This window comes from Ammospiza nelsoni, chromosome 13 (genome assembly GCF_027579445.1).
Source record: "Ammospiza nelsoni isolate bAmmNel1 chromosome 13, bAmmNel1.pri, whole genome shotgun sequence".
NCBI classification, from domain to species: domain Eukaryota; kingdom Metazoa; phylum Chordata; class Aves; order Passeriformes; family Passerellidae; genus Ammospiza; species Ammospiza nelsoni.
Genome location: NC_080645.1, coordinates 20,411,616 through 20,432,170, shown reverse-complemented (window position 1 = coordinate 20,432,170; position 20,555 = coordinate 20,411,616). Strand labels below are relative to the sequence as shown.

At 45.4% G+C, this 20,555-nt stretch overlaps 1 protein-coding gene across 1 annotated transcript; it reads left to right on the top strand.

Annotated features, from left to right (window-relative positions):
• Positions 1 to 4,340: 4,340 nt before the first annotated feature.
• Positions 4,341 to 17,481, top strand: CA5A (carbonic anhydrase 5A). Its single transcript, XM_059481363.1, has 7 exons — positions 4,341 to 4,652; positions 5,672 to 5,869; positions 9,568 to 9,686; positions 10,331 to 10,426; positions 10,893 to 10,955; positions 12,207 to 12,362; positions 13,519 to 17,481. The coding sequence occupies exons 1-7, from the start codon at positions 4,415 to 4,417 to the stop codon at positions 13,651 to 13,653; spliced, it is 1,005 nt and encodes a 334-aa protein (XP_059337346.1). The 5' UTR covers positions 4,341 to 4,414; the 3' UTR covers positions 13,654 to 17,481.
• Positions 17,482 to 20,555: the final 3,074 nt, after the last annotated feature.

The following is a 20,555-nucleotide window of genomic DNA, read 5'->3' as shown; positions in this document are numbered from 1 at the left end:
GGTGACAGCCCTGGGGCGTCTCTCCAAGCTGCTGAAAGCCCTGCGGGCTGTGCCAGCACGGCCCTGCAGCCTGGCTGCCTGCTCCCGGACTAACACCAGGAATGCTGCCCGTAAGTCACTGCCGCCCCTCCAAATCGGTGGAAAATGGGGGAGCCTGGCGTGGGAAGAGAGCTGCTGTGGTTGGGTGTTGTTCTTATTTGTAAGGGAATTTGGGAATGTGGCTGAAAGAGTGGATAGAATGAAAGAAGTGAAAATACTTTGTGGAATTTCAGGGTCCCACCTTGTTCTTTATTTCTGCTCTCAGTGGCACCGGGATTTTGTTACTCCAACCTGTGACAAAAAGCAATCATTACTTGGGAGGCTTGGCTGCTTTCAATGCAAACTGTTCATGAGCATAATTCAAAACACATTTAGCATAAATTGATTCTGACTGGGAATTTCATAGCCACTGCAATGTTTGATTTGGAAAATGAGGCCTAGAACAAGCCACAAACCCCTCCAAATACGCTGCACAGACCTCCAATAAATCACTTTGAAGTGCAAGATACTCCTGGAGGATGTTAAAGATTTAGTTATTTAAAATACTGATTAACTTGCTTCCAGATAATATGGGGCCAGGCAGAGATTGTGCCTACTCACTGCTGTGCAGATAATGTCAGCTGGAAAATAGCAAAGACTAATTTCTTATAGCTAGAAAAACCTTTTGTTTCTTATTTTTTCTTCTGTAAATTTGTTCAGCATAATAACTTCTGACAAAGAACAGAGCTGGGCTCTTCCTCGGGCATTTCATGGTTACCCAGGGTAAGAGGGGATCCCATTCCAAGGAGGGATCAGACAATTTGTTCCATCCAAGCAGCACTGCTGATTGAATGAGCCACAACTGGTAGTTATTTTTTACTCACATTCCTCTTTTCAATTTGAGACAAATACTGTTTACTCCTTCAACCTTTCTCTCCTTTGTGCCATTCATGCAGGAAATGCCAAAGCAAACTGATTTGGGAAATCCCTGTCTTTGGAATGGTTTTGGCAGGCAGGGAGTGCACAGGAGCTCTGGGTGAGGCAGCCTGGGGGTTACTCCACAGTTACTCACACCAGGGTTAAAAAACTCAAAGGCTGACAGTTTCTGCAGCTTTTGGATTCCCCTTGTGACCCTGCAAGGACAAAGGGCTTTTCCTGCACTTCACTGGGGGAATTGTGGCACGAATGTCAAAATTCCCAGTGGTGTGGGGGACCAGGGAGTGTCTGTGCTGAGCTCTGACGTATCTTGTAATGACACATGGAGGTGGAGGATTTGGACATTCGTTTAGCAGAGCAGACCTGAATGAATTTTTTTCCTTTCTTGTCCTTTTAGAAGTAGTTACAAGAAAAGCAGAATCCTTCAAGTTTTGGGATTTTTTTTCCCCAAAGAATTGTACAGGTCCTGCAGAGCCACGCAATCCAGGTGTGCCATCTCCAGGCCTGCACATACAACTGCACTGCCTCCCCAAATTGTCCAGGAGCTCCTTTCCAAGCCCTTTCCAGGCTGAGATCCTAAGCCTGCATGCATAATTTCAGCAAGTGTTTTTTATACAGGAGAAGATAAAGCCTCTGTTTGCTTTACCTCGCCAGCTGGAATTACCTCCCCCTTATCTGGGCTCAGCCACTGCCTCCTCAGCCAGGCTCCTATCTCAGCCAAACACTGTGGAGGCAGAGGAAAACTCAGCATTTCCCAGTCTGCTGTGCTCCCCTGTCAGCTACATCTGTTTGATAAAGAGCTCTGGGCTGTTTATCAATAAACTGGCCTAAATCATAACTCCCATCTGACATCAATTCAGCAGCACTTTCAGCACCTTGTCACGATGGGCCTGAGCCAAGCAGTGCTGTTATCCTCCAAAATCTTGATTCAAACCAAAAAAGCTTCAAGGAAATCAACCTATCTTGGATTTCCTCTGCAATATTTGGTCCCAGTGGCTGAAGCAGAGCTGTGCTTCTTTAAAGTTTAAAAGGGTTCTTTACTGAGTTTCAGCAAGATGTATATTTTATTTTCTTGTTCAGAATGTGTTGCTATGGCAAACAGGGCTTTATTTCCTTCCCCTGGGTGGGGTTTCTCAGCTCTTCCCACTGCACAGTTTGCCCTGGTTTATATCATTTGTAAAAATATGAAAGCACTTGATTCAACAGGTATTTTTGTTTTCAAGGATTAAAACCTTTATTTTCATCTGGATCTTGAAGTTTTACTGACCTTCATGCTCAGGAAGAAGTAGCAAGTGCATGTAAAAAATTGCGTGGAGATTCTGTGAGTGATACAGGAGGGAAATAAAAGTGTTGCAGGTCGAAGTGATTTCTCTTTAGTTTTGTACCTCACCAGCCCATCATTGCTGAGAGTGTCATTAACTTCCTTTTTGCTGTGCAGCTCAGCCCACAAGGAGTGACTTGCTCTGTTCAGCTTAGCGAAAATCTCTGTAAAAAAACTGCATTTTGCAAAACCTTGCAGGATCAAACCACCAAAAAGCTTAATGAAGTTAGGTTGTCTCAATGGCAGAATATAAAGCAGTGGAGTTTGAGGCTTGTTATTTCATCAGCTTTAACATACAGAAAAGGGATGGTTGTAATTTTCTGTGATTTTCTATAATTACACAACCAAGTGTAGATGTAATTTCTCAGCTGCCCAAGGTTATCAGGTGTGTTTAGAGGGTACATCCTGGGAGAATGGTGGAGGAATGACAATAGTTTGTTGGTAGATGAGAATAAGCCCCAGTATCTCTTGTTGATGCTGAATATAAAACACCTGAAGCCCATCTGGTCTGTCCTGATGACCAGGAGATGCCTAAAGAGTTGCCTAACCATGATTAAACTGTTAAACTGTGATTAAGACTGACTGGATTATGATGTTTATGGCAGCAGGTCTTTTCAATCTCATTGATTATCCATCTTTTTAAGCTACAGGAGGCTTTCTTTTGAGAATAGTTCAATTAGCCACCCTAAAAAATGTTGAGAGTCAAAAAATTCAGTTGCTTGCAGTTTTGCTACACAAAAAAGACTGCAGGGAGGAAGTAAAATGAAATTTAAACCTGGTTTAACATCCTGACATCACAAGCTGTTTGTACATCTCCTGATGATCTGTTTTGATCATGCAGCCACTCAAAGCAAATTGTTGGTCAGATTTCAACCTGCTCTTACTCAACTCAGTACTTTAAACATGTTATATTGTGAATGCAATGGAAACTTCTTATGCAATGTTGGTGAAACAGGGCAAACACTTCTTGCTGGACTCTGCTTGAGTATCTGGTCCTGTCTTCATTTCAGTAAAACATTCTCAGCGTTATATCAGGTTCCTTGTGAAAATTCAAAAGTAAAAGGTAAAAAAATCTCAAAAAGAGAAATGAAGATTTTCAAAATGATTTCAAGAGAGTAATTAAGAAATACGCTTGCACAGCAAGATGAAGGGTTGGTGTTCTGCTCCTGGCTGCCCAAGAGAACTGGCAAAAATTAGAGCTCTTACTTTATCTCTGTGCTTTCAATGATGCTTTCAGCTTTCTACAGGCTTTCCTTTTTTCCTTTAATTTTATTTTTTATGTGTGTTTTACTGGCAGCTGGAACAGAAGGAGTGATGAAGGTTTTAATCAGTTTCATTGAGATTTCTCTGCCTCAGGCAGGGCCAGGTGAATACTGAGTTCAGTTAAGTTGGGTTGACCCTTTCACCATCCAAGGTGGGACTATTTTTGCCTGACAGCCAAAAAAAGTAAATGTAAATATTAACTTTTCATAACTTTTCTAAAAGTGGCTTGGAGAGGGAACCCTGCTGTGCCAAGGCCACTCACCTCTGTGCATTTTTTTTGGTGTGAGGGCATAAACACTTTTTTGGCATTAGGGGATGCACTTGGTGTGAGGAGAAATACTTTGTTGTGAGGGGATAAATACTATTTTGACATAAGGGGATGTGCTTTTGATGTGAGGGGATGCTTTTTGGGGTGAGGTGATGTACTTGATGAGAAAGAATCACTTTTAACATGAGGGAATAAATACTCAATGTAAGGGAAAAACACTTGATAAAGGAGAAATGCTTCGGTGTGAGGAAGTAAATACTGTTTTGGTGTGAGGGGATGTGCTTTTTATGTGAGGCAATGCTCATTTGGTGTGAGGGGATGTCCTCAATGAGAAAGAATCACTTTTGATGTGAGGGAAAACACTTGATAAAGGAGAAACACTTTGGCATGAGGGAGTAAATACTATTTTGGTGTAAGGAGCCACTTTTGGGTGAGGCAATACTCTTGAGGGGATGTTCTCGGTGCGAAGGAATCGCTTTTGATGTGAAGGGCCCCGCTCGCTGTGAGGGGACGCGCTTTTAACAGGGGCACGGGGCCACCCTGAGCACGGGAAATTCCCATCCCCACCGTGCCCGGAGCTGCTCCCACTGCTGCGGGGCTGTCCCAGTATGAGGAGCCGCCGAGGGCAGGCCCAGCCCGCCCACGGGCCATGGCGGGGAGGCCGTGCCGGAAGGGGCCGCGCCGGGCTGGGCGGCGGCTCCGCGATCTCCGCCGCGATGCTGCCGCTGCTCCGCCGCGCTTGGGCGGCCGCCGTCACCTCCTCGTCCTCTTCCTCCTGCTCCTCACGGCCGGGCAGCCGCCGGTGCAGCCTCGGCGCCTGCTGCTCCTACCGCCTGCGAGACGCGCGTGAGTGCCGCTCTCCCTCAGCCCCCCTGCCCGCCCTGCCGCTGTCCCGCCATCGCTGCCCAGCTCTGTGTAGGAAAGGGAGACGCCGAGCTCTGCCTGGCTTTGTCCTCTGCTGAACCTTCAGGAAGTGGCGGCGTTTTAAATAAATACGGGGAGTGTTTTGCGCCGCCTTTGCCTGAGTTGACCTTACGGAGCTCCACAGTTCGCACTTCACTGAGGGAAACCGGGGCGGGAGGGAAGTTTTTCGGCCACCCCTCGTGTGAGTGGTTTGAAGGGTTAATTTATTTTCAATTGCTTGTTTAAAAGACCCAGGTATCCAGTGAAGTAGCCTGTAAAGTGATGCTCGAAGCATCGCGATTTGGGGTTCGGGTTGTGTGCGGGTCACCGGGTGAAGTGAACAGCTCCCCACAGGCGGCAGTTCTGGTTTTAAGCAGAATAAAGTCCTGTGGAAGTAATTCATGTACCTGTTCTGATTGTGCCAGACCCAAGCTGCCCCCAGAATTGCTGGGTTTGGGCTTGACAGGAGCTATCTGCACGAAGCAGTTTTGGTCAGGATCGGTGTGGTTTGGGTTACTCCTGCTGCAGAAGCTCTAAACCCCTCTTTGTGGGGTAACCCCTCTGCTTGTGTTTTCTTCTAGAGCATGTTTTGCTTCCCAGTGGGAATTATCCCATGTCTGGAGCACTCCCAGCTCAGCTGATGGTGCTGGTGTGTAAAGAAAGCTGTAGAACAAAGCTGCCTTAAAATCTGGCAATAATGGGGAAGCATTCTCTCTTTCTGGGAAATAAGGGGACCGTTTCTTTGCAGAGCATTCTGCAAAGGCAGAAAGGTACTGACATGGTTCTAAGTTAAATTACTGCACTTCCCTGTTTGGCTTTGAGTCATGCAGCTGGAATGTTTTATTTTTCTTTTGCTTTCCTGGGCACCAGCTGACTCGAATTAGCCTTTGGTGACACAGCACCTTCCCTTGCCAGAAAGTTCTGTATCCTGCATCAGCCTGACTCTGCCCCTCGTCTTGCAGTGCATCCGCTGTGGCAGAGCCCGCTGACGATTCCCGGGGGCACCCGCCAGTCTCCCATCAACATCCAGTGGAGGGACAGTGTTTATGATCCCTTCCTGAAGCCTCTGAAAATCAGCTACGACCCCACCACCTGTCTGCACATCTGGAACAATGGCTACTCCTTCCTGGTGGAGTTTGATGATTCTGCTGATAGATCAAGTAAGTAAAAACTCAGGGAAAAAAAAAATCTAATTAATGCTAAGAGAGGAGAAATACCTGTGTGATGTAAGACCTGATGTTGAAAATGAAAGTACAGTAAAAAAAAAATGCTGGGTTTAAAGTGGTGGGAATCACGCTGAAATTCCATACAGACTTCACATTTACAGTGTTTTTATTACCCGTGGGCATTGTGCACAAATCCCCTGCTGTGTGTTGAAACTCCTTTCACAAGCCCCAGTGCCCTGCCTTGTAGGTTTTGTAATAAACTTTACCCACACGAGTCAATCTTCAGCCATTTCTGTGTGTACTTACTCAATGTGAAACCTGATTCCCTCACTGCTCTTTATTGAGGTAATCTGCCACTTATCTTCTGTGGGGCTAATAAAGATATTTACTGCACTTGAAATAATCAGCGGCCAAATGAGTTGCAGTTGGAAAGCACACAGGCTTATCTCTGTGGGGTTCTAGGGAATGAAATAACACTGGGCTCTGCCCTCAGGAGCAGGTGTGTGTGTGTGTATCCCTGTTGTTTTAGGGGAAGCAGGAGAGCATGGAAAACCCAACCGTGCATTCCAGCAGTTTCATGTGAATAAACGTCTGACCTGAGCAGCTCAACAGAGTAAAAAAATTGACTTAAAATCAAAATATTGCTCCCATACCCCAGATTTTTCTGTCCACTATTCTTTCTAAAAGCTGCTTTTACCGAAGGATATTGGAGAATGTAAAGGTATTTCATAAAGGTGGGTGAGCTGGTAGCAATTGGTCAGGGCTGTTGTGAAGCACAGGATTGCTCAGCGTGTCCTGCAGGGGAAAACTGAAGGACCCTGAGCAAGTTTGAACCTGTTGGATTGGAGCCGTTTATGTTTTAAATGACTGCTCACCATGAGAGCTCCTCCAGCTTCCTGAGGGATTTAGCAATGCCCTCGGGGAGGGAGCCTTCAGCACATAAACAAACACTTTGTCTGCACAACAACATTTGTGGTTGATGTTTGGAAAGAGGCTGATAAAACACTGCAGCAAAAAACGGTGGTGGTGGAATGCAGGGAGCTTGTGTGATGTTTGGGGCTCGTTTTGTTTATCTTGTTTCTAGCTGTTCACTCGGAATATCCATTTCCAAGAGGGAATATTGTTGTCCTTGCTCATTTAAGCACTGATATCATGAAGTGCTGGTTTTTTTCGGTGAGGTTGGGTTAGAGGACAGACATCACTTGTTACCTCATCAGTGATTTTCATTTACTAACTTTAGATTGGCTTTGCTTTTCATCAAACAGCCTCTTTTATAAGCCACACCCCACTATCTGTTGAGGATGAGATCCTGAAAAGTGTTTAGTGGGAAGGGGAATTGCCTGTAGGGGATTCAGAAATATGCAATATTTAATTGCACAGGAGCAGTTTGTGTGGCATAAAGGCAAGGCTGCAATCATCAGGTGCTCACCTCTGAAAGATCTTACCTGCTTTGTATGTGAGACTTTCCTTGAGGTAAATCTTTCCCTGTGAGCATTTGCTGCCTTTTCATCATCCTCATCTTCCTTAAATGAATTTAAGTCCATGAAGGGTAGGATGGCATCAATCAGTGACAGGGCTCCAAAATGACAGAGAGCAACAGACAGTGAGGTGTTGCTGTATAACCCCCAGTTTTCAGGTGCCTGCCTCTCTCCTCCACCTTTCTCTCTTCGCTCTTGCTGTTTCTGGTTTTTCTCACTGCCAGCTTCTGTCTAACAATCATAGAAATCCAGAGAAGAAAGCTTGGGAGCAAACAAAAGCACCACAGTCGAAAGAGAAGATGAGAAAGACACCCAGGATAGCCAGAAATGCCTGAATCCTGAGATGGGGTTTGCAATGCAAGACTTGGGCTAAAGCTGAAGGTAGAGCAGGAGGAAGAAGAGGGTGAGGGAAGGTATGTACAGCGTGTGCTCTGTCTGTGTGTGGTGCCACCAGAAACGAGGCTGAACCAGAGCCAGGGCTGCAGGAAAAACCTGAAGTGGTTCTTGCTGCTAGAGCCCCTCAAACTTCAGTTTTGTTTTGAAATTGTCAAGGTTGTAATTTGAGAGGAGATGCTTCTGAAGGGACTGAAGTTTCTGTTTGTTTCCTGTCACTTTCTGGTGACAACTTCAGGCACAGACACGTGTATGGACTCAGGTTCCTGAAGTGATCTGTGAGGCAAATACTCAGGTGGATGTGGTTATTTACACAAATTTGTAGTCACTTGTGGGTTTGCATCATCACAAACACGGGAGTGGATGGTGTTAGAGCACAGAAACTTCACTTCTGAGAGGCTTGGCTGTGTAACCCACATGCTTATCCCACCCCTTCTCCAGCACAGAATCCCAGCATGGTTTGGGTGAGGACCTTAAAGCTGATGCCATTCCCCCCCTGCCGTGGGCAGGGACACCCTCCTGTCCCTCAGGGTGCTCCAAACCCTGTCCAGCCTGGCCTTGGACACTTCAGGGATGGGGCATTGTGATCTCCCAGTGATGGTCAGCATTGCATTCATTCAGGGGATGAAATTAATTCAATGTCACTTTGCCCAGTTCCTTTTAATTTATTCCTTTTTCACACACAGGCCTGTCTGGTTCAGATTTCAAACCTGCTGGCTGGCTTTCAGGAAAAAAATAATACAAGAAAATCTCTTAATGCCTCTCATTGTTTTCTCCTTAGCATGGAAGTGATTAACTTATTTCCAAGAGCAGTGTTGGGATTAGGTGCTTTATACCAAAGTTTGCTGTAAAACTTCCCCATGTCCTAAAGTTCAGTAAAATCAGCAGCTGCTGATGGTTTAGTGCTGGGTGAACCCTTGGAAAAGCTCTTTTCCAACCTAAATGGTTCCCTGATTCCATAAGTGTTATTAGCCCTTGGGAAGCAATTAGGGTTTCTCATTTACCAGATGTTCTCATTTCATAATTAGCAAGATGACTTTGCAGGATGGTTTTGGTCCAGATAGGGAGGGAATGAGTAGAAGCAGAAAGCTGGGCATGGCCTTCATTCATGTGTTTGCAGAAGGATGGGAGGCCCTCTGAAATCAGCAGAGCAGAATGAAGTTTGACCTTTACTCATTGATGAAAAGGGCATTAAATCTTTCAGAAACTTGCCCAGTGGCAGACTGGATGTTTAAATCCTTCCTGAACAGCTTGTGGGCACAACAAAACATGTTTCTGGCTGGCCCTTGTCTGTGCAGTTTGGAAGCTGTGCTGAAGCAGAAAAAGATGTTGGGATTTTTGTAGCTTGCAGGAGACTTGAATGTTTGACTCAATACACAGATTTGTCTGGCATTATTTGCTTTTTGAAGTCTTGTCATGAGAAATGTCAACGTTTTTCACAGATCCTTGTAGGAATGTCACTGAATGCATTTAATAGATGTGTCACTGCTGTGTCACCTGGTCAGGCAGTCCTGACAGTCCTGCTGTGACAGAGGGGTGACAGTGTGACACTCACCACTGTGACTGTGCCAGCCTTGGTGCCAGCTGGGAAAACATTCCCTCGAGGGGAGATGGATGAGGAGACTTCACTCATCTCCAGTTTGGTGCAGGGAGAACCAGAATGTGCTTGCTTGAGTAATGTGGTCATGGCAAAGTGTAGTCAGGCACTGTTTGAGTTGCTCCACCTTTCACTTTTTCCTGGGCAATTTTTTCCAAGGATTGACTTGTCTGGCCAATTTTAAATCATATTTATTAACATGTGTGTCTTGTTTTGTTTTCTAGTCATCGTTGGAGGCCCCTTGGAAAACCAGTACAGGCTAAAGCAGTTCCACTTCCACTGGGGAGCTGTCAATGACTGGGGCTCAGAGCACACAGTTGACTGTAAATTTTACCCAGCAGAGGTATGAGAAGAAGTCCTCAATAATGCAAATACTTAGCTCAGGTGTGTCTGTGAAAACTCCCAAATTGAGGAATTGCAGTTTATTTTGAAGTGCTACAGCTCATCTGCTGTTTTATTCTATAAAATTCATCTCTACTGTGTTTTCTGGAGAAGAACAGCCTGAAAATTGGACTGAAAGTGAAAAATCACTTTGTTTATTGTTACTAAATCTTTCAGAGAAACAAATATATACTCTTATAAAACACCTTATTTTCTGTTTGCAACTGATGAACAGTTAATCACACAAAACCCCTCAATGTATTGGCTGTGAGCAGAGCAGAGGAAGATTGTTGTGTGCAGGAGGCTGCTCCTCCTGGGAAGGGAGGAAAGAGATGGAACACTGAGCTTTGTCTGTGCCTGTGACCAGCATTCCTGGAGACAGACTGCCACAGACTAAACCTCTTTTAAATGCAGTGGGTCCTAACTATTGCTTAAAGCAAAAGAGAAAAAAGGAAGGGAAGGACCATTATTTACCAAGAGCATTTTGTTCCTCATTTCTGTGGTTTCTGAGGAGCTCCCTGAGTGCCTCACCCTGCCAGGATCAGCAGCCAGGTGTGGTGTCTGTGCTCTGGGCAGGGGCTGATTTCTCCCTTCTCTCTCTTTCAGCTGCACTTGGTGCACTGGAATGCTGTGGAGTACCCGAGTTTTGAGGAAGCTGTGATGGAAGGGAATGGCCTGGCTGTTATTGGAGTGTTCTTAAAGGTAATTTTGTTCTGTGGGACCAGCTGTGATGGGGCCTTTCCATTTGCATTCTGTTAAAGCCAATTTAGGGCAATTAAGGGAAGGCTGAGAGGGGATCCCATCAATCCCATCAATGTTCCCAAGGGGTGACAGAGGATGGTGCCAGGCTCTGTTCAATGGTGCCAGTGACAGGATAAGGAGCAATGGCCAGAAACTAAAAAAGTTTCACCTCAATGTGAAGAACTTTCTGTTGAGGGTGGAGCAGCTGCCCTGGGAGGATATGGAATCTCCCTGTCTGGAGACATTCCAAACCCACCTGGATGTGTTCCTCCAGCTGCTCCTGCCTTGGGCTGGATGATCTCCAGAGCTCCCTTCCAGCCCTAAATATCCTGTGATTGTTGTTAGGAAAAAATCCTAAGGCTGATAGGTAGAACTGATTGATTATTGATCAGCTCATTGATTGTCCAACCCCTCCCTGTCCCTGCAGCTGGGAGCACGGCACGAGGGGCTGCAGACCCTGGTGGATGCCCTGCCAGCAGTCAGACACAAGGTCAGTGCTCTGGGGTGTCCCACCCATTGTCACCCAGCAGAAGGAACACTTGCAGAACCACAGCACACCCAGAAAATCTTTCTTCCTTAAATTTTACTGGGAGGAGGGGGCTGATGGACCCTTGGAAGTGGGAAGGGAGGCTGATTTTTCAGGAGGAATTGGATACTTGAAGCTTTCCAAACCTCTTGAAGAAATGCTGCTCTTGAGATTGTTTCCCTTACAAGGACATGCTTGAAGTGGGAGTTTATTTATTGTGGGATTAAGGCTTTTTGATTTTTGTCTGATCTTCGGGGAGGTTATTTCCTTTTTTATAAACACTGAATTTTCTGCTGAGGGAATGGGATCGTTCCTGGCAGGCTCCTGCCAGGAGAGGGAGCGCTGAGTCTCTGACAGAAGCATTTCCTCCTTCCCCTGCCCGTTCCCTTCTGAAAGTACACTCAAAAAACCACACCGACCACTTCAGCTTCTAATCTCATCCAGCTGAAGTCACTGTGCCACTGCTTCTCACAGCAAGGAGTTTGTAAAATCCAAATAAAACAAGTTTTTATATCAGAGCAGTGACAGCTCTGCCAGATAAACACCAAACATGTCAGTTCAGTGCCAGAAGACCTCCCTAAATCTGAATGTACGTCTATTGTGATAATATAATAATTTACAGCATGTGAATTTAAAAGAAATTTAGCCAAGATCCCCCAGTATATCCTGAAACTCCCCCTGGAGCAATGTTTGTGTGGGTTTTGAAGCTCCTGATATCCCACAAGTGGGAATGAACATTCTGGAGATGGGAGTGTTTGATTTCAATTAAGCTTCAGTCCTGTTCCTGCTGCCTAAAATCACATGGTGAAAAGTAAAACACTTTTTGTTTGCAGTCTTTTAAGTATCTGGCACAGCTACCTGAACTTATCCCACCACTTCTTCCCTCTTTTTCCTGGTTGCATCAGCTCCCACAAAGCCTTAGGCCACCGATCCTTCTCACTCCTTGTTTCTCCTGCACTAAATTCCTAATGTGGGGACAGTAGAAATATTTAACTTATGTCTGCTTAGAGCTGCCCCTTACACATCAAACCCAATTTTACACAAATATGGGGTGTTTCAAATAATAACATTATTAATATTCCCAACATCCCATTTCCCATGCACACACAACACAATTTTTAACCAAACTGTCAAGATCTTTTTCAAATTTGTCGGTTTTTTCTCAAAACACCTTAAAAACATCCTTCAAAATGTTTTTTTTTTGCTGCTATTTAGGACACTGTGATCGAGTTTGATGTCTTTGATCCCTCGTGCCTGCTCCCTTCGTGCCCTGATTACTGGACCTATGCTGGCTCCCTGACCACTCCTCCCCTCACCGAGTCAGTCACGTGGATCATTAAGAAGAAGCCAATCGAGGTGGATGAGGATCAGGTAAATCTCAATTTTCCTTTCAGATCACACCTCTTGCTGCCACAAAGGTGCTCAGAACCAGTTTGCCAGCAATTCTCTGTGAAAACACAAAAATTCTGTTTTCAGAGATCTGTGACTGTTTCAACCCAGGATTTGGGGAGGAATCCTGGCATTAGCAGCCACTAATACTGAAAACCTCTCCAAGATGTTTTTTCAACTTTTCCATCTATTCTCAAAAGTTTTATCTTGATATGTGATACAATTCTGGAAGCTGCCCCTTGAAAACTTGGGGGGTTTTAGGAACTTACTGGAATTCCCATCATTTTGCTCTCCTTAGCATGATGCAGCCTTTTTTGTGGAGGGAAGGGAAAAAGGGAAGATTTTGTGACATGGAGATTGTTAACAGAGAACTGCAGGCAGAGTGTGGCATTCCTTTAAACTGAAAATTTTCTCATTTTTTCTTTTTTTTCTTGGCTCTTTACTATCATAGCAGTGACTTACCATTGGAATGGCCTTGTGAGCATTAAAAGCTGATCTGCTGCTTTATTTTAACCCCAGTTATAAACCAGTGAGACAACAACTTGGGGATTGTTGGGGTTCCCTCTTTTCCGGGTGCCAGGGAGGCTGTAAATGGAGGTTGGATGAAGTATTTGAGTGGGAATAGATCTTTCAGATGTGCCACATTTGGGATTTGATTTCCTTAAGGATAGCAGGTGACTGATAATCCTTCCATGTTGGTGTGGATATCAGCAGATGTGGGTGCTAGAACCCCTCAGAACACAAACCCAGTGCTACATTTGATGCCACATCTGGGATTTGATTTCCTTAAGGATACCAGATGATTGATAATCCTTCCATGCTGGTGTGGGTAATGGGACAATCTTTATCAGACAATGTGGGTGCTAAAACCCCTCAGAACACAAACCTAGCACTAACTTTGGTGCCACATTTGGGATTTGATTTCCCTGAGGATAGCAGATGACTGATAATTCTATGTTGGTGTGGGTAACAGGACGATCTACCATCCTATGTGGGTGCTAAAACCCCTGAGAACACAGACCTAGCGCTACTTTTGGTTTCACTCCCCTCTCTGAGAACAAACTCCTGTCCTTTGCCACGAATTCCCCATTTGGGGAGTTCCTGGGAGGTGACAGGAGTGGCCCTTTGTGCTTCCCAGCTGGAGGCCTTCAGGACGCTGCTGTTCTCGTCGCACGGGGAGGAGGAGAGGAGGATGGTGGACAACTTCCGCCCGCTGCAGCCGCTGATGGACCGCACCGTGCGCTCGTCCTTCCGCCCCCAGCTCAGCCCATAGCTGCCCCAGCACCCCAGCAGCTCCCTTGCCATCCAGCCCTTCCCTGACTGGCCCCAGGAAAGCTCTGGGGGGTTTTAGTTTTGATCTTTTTAGAGAAGCGAGTGATATTAACTCTTGTTCTAAGGTGGGGGTCGAGAAGGGATTATTAAGGCAGTTAAAGATAAGGACAGGAGAGATCCTCCCCTGCTCCTTCTCTGGATTGTTCTGTGGTTCTTCAAATGCTCTTTCAGTGCCTTGCATGAATTAGTAATCCTGGGTAAAAATTCTTAAGAAAGAGGATGTGGGAAGCAAAGAAAAGTATCAGGACTGATCAGGTCCTTTTAGGGAATTAATCTTCTTCCTTTCTCCTTGGGTGAGAGGAGAAGGACAAAAATGACTTCCAGGATCTCTTTCCATTCTGTTGGCTGCACATTCCATGTTTGATGTGGGTGCCACAGAATGCCCGCTGTAATGACACCAGGAGCCAGAAGATGTTTTCTAAAACCTTTTAACAACTGTAGAAGCTTTGGCAGCTTTTGTTTTCCCCTGTTAATAATCTATCAGGAGAAGGGAGGAGAAGAGAATTCAATAGTGTCTCAAGACTGGCAAGAACAGCAGATTAGGTGAAAATGTCCAATTGATGCCAGGAAACTGATCACATCAACAGAAGGCAAGATTAGATAAAGCCCAGCTGACCCTCCCAGTGGGATTAGGAGGGCAAAACCCCAAACCATTCCTCAAACCAGTGCCAGGACAGTGTGGACAAAACACAGCACTGAGAAAGGGTTTTATTTCAGTAACTCAGAGCACCAGAGCTCTCTTCAGTTTTGCCTTGAGATGAATTTTCCTATAAAAACACTTACCCAGCCTCCGGACCAGTGGGGACCAGTTTGTTTTTATTGCACCTTATGATAACAAGGTCCAGTGGGGTGGGAATTGATTTGTGGACCAAGCAGAGCTGCTGTGTGAGCTGCCAGCTCTGAGCCCTTCCCAGGAGCTGTGACCCAGCAGCCCCCTGGATCACTGCCCTCACATCCCACTAAACCTGATTTGCTCTCTGGCCTGTATGCCCTGTATGCTCTGCTGTATTTAGCAGATTAAATTCCTGCACCAGATTTCTGATGAGGAGCAGCTCTGTCTGTGTCATCTCCATGGGTTTTGTTTCAGGAATCTTTTCAGGAATCTTTCCTCCCTCTGTTTGATTCCTGGTGGGATTCAGTGAAGCCACAACCTGGCTTGGCAATGCTAAATCCAGTTTTCCAATTGGTACTTTGGTTTTTTTTTGAAGTCCAAGAATTGTTTTCAAAGCACCTTAACACTTTTCAGTGTGACCCTGATGATTTTAAGGGTTTGAGATCATATTGAAGCAGTGGAGTGCTCAGATCCTGCCTTTCCTTCCTCAATAGCTCTACCTCAGGCTGTTGTTCTGGTGCCACAGTTGTGCCTCTGTCCCTGCATTGTGGCCACTTCAATTGAGTGACTCTGGGTGCTGGAAGGAAGGAAATCTCCCTCTGTCCCAGTGCAGGATATTTTTCCTGTTGGGAATTCAGTGGAACTCTTTGGTTTCACCACTTCCCCAAGCCCTCCCTGCCTGGGGAACATTTCCATCCTGGTTGTGCCATCTCCCTTTGGATGGGGCCGGGATTATCCTGGGACAGTGGGAGGTGTCCCTGCCATGGCAGGGCTGGCACTGGGTGAGCTTTCAGGTCCTTTCCCACCCAAACCATTCCATGATTTTTGATTCCATGTTCTCAGTTGAACTCTGCAGGCTTTGCCATCATCACTCAGATTTTTAGCTACAAAACCACACCAGTGATGATTTTGCTGGAGAATGATACATTCCAAAACAAAGCTGGAAGGAATATCTACAGTCCAGGGAACAGGAAAAGAATTATTTTACTTTTTGCCTGAATGTATAGCAGTTATGATCCAGTCATTAAGTTTGAGATATTTATTCAGTGCTGTTCTTGCAGACACTTTCTGAGGAGGAACCTGGAGAAAGATGGCAGCAGCTCAGATATTTTCTACTCATTAATAGAAAAATTGTAATACAAAGACATCTTAATGTTGCCTTCTATTTAAAACCAGAGTTGCCTCAGCAGCACTGGGCTGTAAGTGCATCAATCTCCTTATCATTTATTAATGGATCTTTTAAAAAGCTTTTGTAAATGCTCAGTTTTTAAATTTTGTAATTTCCACTGAGGTTTTAGATATCTCTTATCCACTCAGAAGAATAGTTGATCCAGCTTTCCAAACAAACCCAAAAACCAGATTATTTAGGGAACTGCCAGGGTTTAACTGTTTAACTCCAGCTGCTCTGGAATCCTACAGCAGCCTCACAGCCACTGAGCTCTCCATGCTTTGCTCAATTCAATCAGATTTTCCTCCTGGATGTGTAAATCCCTTTGAACCACCCTGCACCCATCAGAGGGAGTGTGGGATATTCCCTTCCCAGTGATCCAGTTCAAGTTCTCAGAGAGATTTATTTAAAGTTCTCACAGAGATTTGCTTTGTTCAAGTATTGCCATGGAAGCTTTGTTAGAGAATAGTGAATTACCAGTGATGCAGTTAAGCTGTGTCCATATTTACATCAAATCACACCTATTTTTACTGACAGAAAATAAAGAAATTCCAATTATAGCACTGATCACTTCAAATATCTGAAAACAGGGTTAATGTAGATAAAAAAATAACTGTACTGTGCTACAAAAAGAAGTTTTACAGGGTTTTACCTTTTTTTTTGCTGTTTCTTGAGTCCTGCATTTATGTGTAGTGTTTGAGCATCTCCTTAAGGCAGGCAGGAACTCAGCTGCAGGGCACATTGTTGGAATTAATCTAGAAATTAATGTACTGATGTTTATTTGTTTAGGGTTTTTTTCAGTTTTAAACTTTCCTGTTACAATGACTTTATTGACCTTGTGAATGTAAACTTTAGGAAAATAATTGTGTTTAAATCAAGAGATGGGATAGAATTCCTGTGCCTTATTCTCTCAGTTCTGTGTGGGAAGATGATTGGATTGTTGGGTTAGAGCTGATTTTGCACAATTGAGTTTAAAAGGAATTTTTGGGCTCTTTTGGGTGGCACAATACGAAAGGGTCAAAGCACATATTTGTATTTTCCTTGCATAAGAGTCACTTTATTATAAATACTGCCCTGGGAGGCATTCCTGGGGCAGCAAGTCCCAGCAATTAAAGACTGTCCCAGGAATGATGCTGGGACAGCTCCCTGCAAAGGGAGGAGGAGGAGGTTTGGAGCTCTGTGCTGGTCTCATCCCAGCTGCCTCTCAGGATTCCTCTGCACTGCTGCTCTCACCTTGCCCTGGGTGACTTCACAGTGGGGACACCTTCCTTGCTGTTGGAGTGTTTGATCCCTGTTCCTGCATTCCAGAACTTTCACTCTTCAGGCGTTCCTGCCCACTTTGTGCTGCCTTTTCTGTCAGGGATGACAGGAGGGTCTCCCCTGGCTTTGGAACTCCAGAACTGGAGTTTGCTTTGATCTCCACAGGGTTTTAGAGGACTGGAATTCAGCTTTGGATGAAGGGTCCCCTCATGCCTTAATTTGGGATGTTTTAACTTGTATTTCCTGGCACGTCTTGGCTTTTATTTTTGTTTTGTGCATCTTGTTTTTGTGGCCTTTATGACATTGTGTATTTAATGTGTGTTACCTGTCTGACCATAACTGAAATCAGTCTGCAGACAACACCTGGAGCAGGGAATGCTTTGTTTTCCTGGGATCCAGGCCCTTCCCCAGAGATTTTCCCTGATGTATAGAACCCTTCAGCTGCTGCATTTGACACTGTTACATTAGTGTGCAACTACAATAAAGGAACAGAGAAACCCATGCCTGTATCTCGTTGTGTAATTAAGCTTTTCAAGTTAAAAAAAATCAGATTTCCTGTCAAAAAAAGATTAGAATTCCTCATTGGGAATGCCCCAGTTCATTAGGAGCAGAGTCTGATCAGCTGTCAGATGTTCTGTGATACTTCCAAGGCCTGAAAGGCTCTGCTGAGCTGTGTCAGAATGAAAGCACAAAGAGCTCTCTGTGCTGCTGGAGGGTGTCCCATGATTGATCACACCCAGCCAGATGCCACAGGACATCTCCAGCAGCATTCCAGCCTTCCAGGACCTTTCCTGAGCTCCTTCTCTGGCCACTGCCCATTCAGCTGGACCTGTCAGCTGAGCTCCTTCCTCTGTCCTGTCATAAATCTGAGCCTTGAGCTGGGTGGTGTGACCCAGCTGCTGCTTGTGGCTGCAGAAATGCTATCAAGTAACCCTAAAAAACCCTTTAAATAAATTAAACTATTGATACCAATTAGAAGTTGATCAAAGAGAGTGGGTTTAGATGGGATTTGGGGAAGGAATCATAACTGGGAGGGAGGGAGGGCTCACTCAGTGTGCTCAGAGCAGCTGTGGCTGCCCCTGGATCCCTGGAAATGTCCCAGGCCAGGCTGGACAGGGCTGGGAGCACCCTGGGACAGTGGAAGGGTTAGAACTTTAACGTCCCTTCATCCCAAACCATCCCATGATTCCGTGAACTTTGGGTGAAATAAGTGTTCATTTCTGTCTCCCAGCTGAGCCACACCTGGAGTCCAGCTCTCACCCAGACAGGTTTTGTTTAGCTGGATTAACCCAAATAAGTTTCTTTGGAGATTCCATTCCTGGTTAAGGGATCCCCCTAAAATAATTGTAGGTAATGCTTCTAGAAGGTTCCTCAAGCGTGCTGGTGGGTGGAGAGAGTGGCCTGGGTTTTCTTCTGGAGAAAGAGTGGTCTGGGTGGTTAGGAGTGAGGCCAGCTCAGCTCTTGTGACTATTTAATGGTTCTAGAAGCTGCCACCCCTTCCATTTAGCCAGGAAAGGCAGCTCTGAGCTCTTTATCAGCACAGCTGAGGTGTTTGCTGAAGAAATGGGGGATTGATGCCAGCAGGATCAAGGCAGCTTTTCCAAATAACTGCTTCAAAACATCCCCATCCCTCCTCACAAATGGCCCATTTGCTCCTGCTCCTGCTCCTTGTTTGTGCTTCTGACAAATCCTTCCTTCCCTGCTCGTTTTTGATGTGCCAAGCTGTGAGTGTTAGCACATGGAGAGCTGATTGGATAATCAAATAGTCTTCAAAGATCCTGCGGAAGAACTCGGGGCCGAGCAGAGGTAATGCTCAGGGCCAGCTGATAACAACACCGCCACTGGCAGGTGCTTTGAAGATATCGGCTCTGGGAACACGCCCCAGTGCCAGGCTGGTGTTTTCTCAGGAATACAAATGGAAAAACAGTTGCAGAATGAACTCCCATGCAATAACTTGCAATAATTTGTAAGAGAGTTAAGCACGAGGTTGGCTTGGGACAGGGCAGTTCAGTGGCTGCTGTCCCACGGCCTCTGGAGCCTGGCATTTCAGTCCTCAGCTCTGAGTCCAGGAAGGAATTCCCCTTTGGAAGAATTAGAACAGGATAACTGTGTCCCATTCATGGAAATGTCTCTGTGGGTTCATACCAGGTGTGAAATGCCCGTGGTGGGATTCTTGGGGCCAGCAATTGAACTTGATCCCTGTGGGTCCCTTCCAGCTCAGGAGATCCTGGTTCTAGGTCATTATTGGCCTTGAGGAACTCAGCCTGGAGCACTGGAGAAGTAAATCCCTTGATAAATGATTTTATTCCCCCAAATATATAACTAATTTTGAGTATTCATGTGAAAACACATGTGAAGCAAATACTTAATTTCAATCCCTGTCCTGTCTGCTGCATCCTGATGTACCAAGGCTGACACAGAGAAAATCCTATTTGTTGTAAGTATCCGGTTCTTTTCATGATTTCATGGTCCTGGGATAAATCATGAAATGCAGTAACAAAAATGGCATGTAATGGTAAACTAGTAAAGTAAAAAAAAAAGGTTTTTGAGGTTATAGAAAACCTGTGATAAATGTTTTGTTGTTTATTTTTAATTAATTGTCAGAGTCTTTTCAGCCTCCTCAGGATCGCATTTCTCCTTGAAAACTGGAGGAACGTGCTTCGTGCCGAGGTAATTTCTGTTTTTGCTCCCTTCCAGAATTTGGATGTTTACCTTAAGTCAGCAGCAGATATTTGAGCCCCTGAGCAGCCACTAGATGTCAGGTTTGGATTAGTGCTCCGAGGATTGGGCTGGCTGGGATTCTGGAATGGCTGGAAGTGGTGTTGATGGAGATGAAGTGTAACTGAAATGTGCCCTTTCCCCCCAGAATGTCCATCTCACTTTTCCCTGGAGTTCCCTTGGAGAAAACCTTCCAGGCCACCTCCTGCCTGTCTGAACCGTGCACAGAGGGGGCTCCAGGAGGATGAACCAGCCTTGGGTTTGGGGCTCGGGCACCGCTCCTCGTGTGACAGCCCTGCCTGGGAGGCAGCTCCTCACAGGTACCACCCTCACAGGGAATGTTTGCAATCAGAGCTTCCAGGATGGAGCCGCTGAGCTCCTCTCCTCCCACCAGGGCAAGAGGGAATCTGAATTTCCTGAGGGATTGGCTCTTTGGGCATTACTGTAGTACCCAAGTGATTTATCCTTGCCTTCAGTGAGGCACATATTGCCTTTTTTTGCCTGCACAACTGCCAAGATGAATTATGTGAATTATTTTACATTTTCGTTTCACAAACAAGCATTCTGGTGACTTTGCCATTTGTCAGGTTTGAGATTGGTGACTCACTAATGTTTCAGAGAGGCCTTTTTGGCGATTTTGGTGTCTGCCAGGAGGGGCTGATGCCCGCAGTGCCTCTGCAGAGGTGCAGGTGATGCAGCACCGGGGCCTCGCCCTGTGCTTGTGAACTGGGATAGAAAAGCAGGGCAGGATGGGGCTGGGAGAGGCAGGATATACATACAAACACATCTGTATATCATACATACATGGCTGTATATCCTGTATGTCATACACACACATCTGTATATCATATATACATGGCTGTAT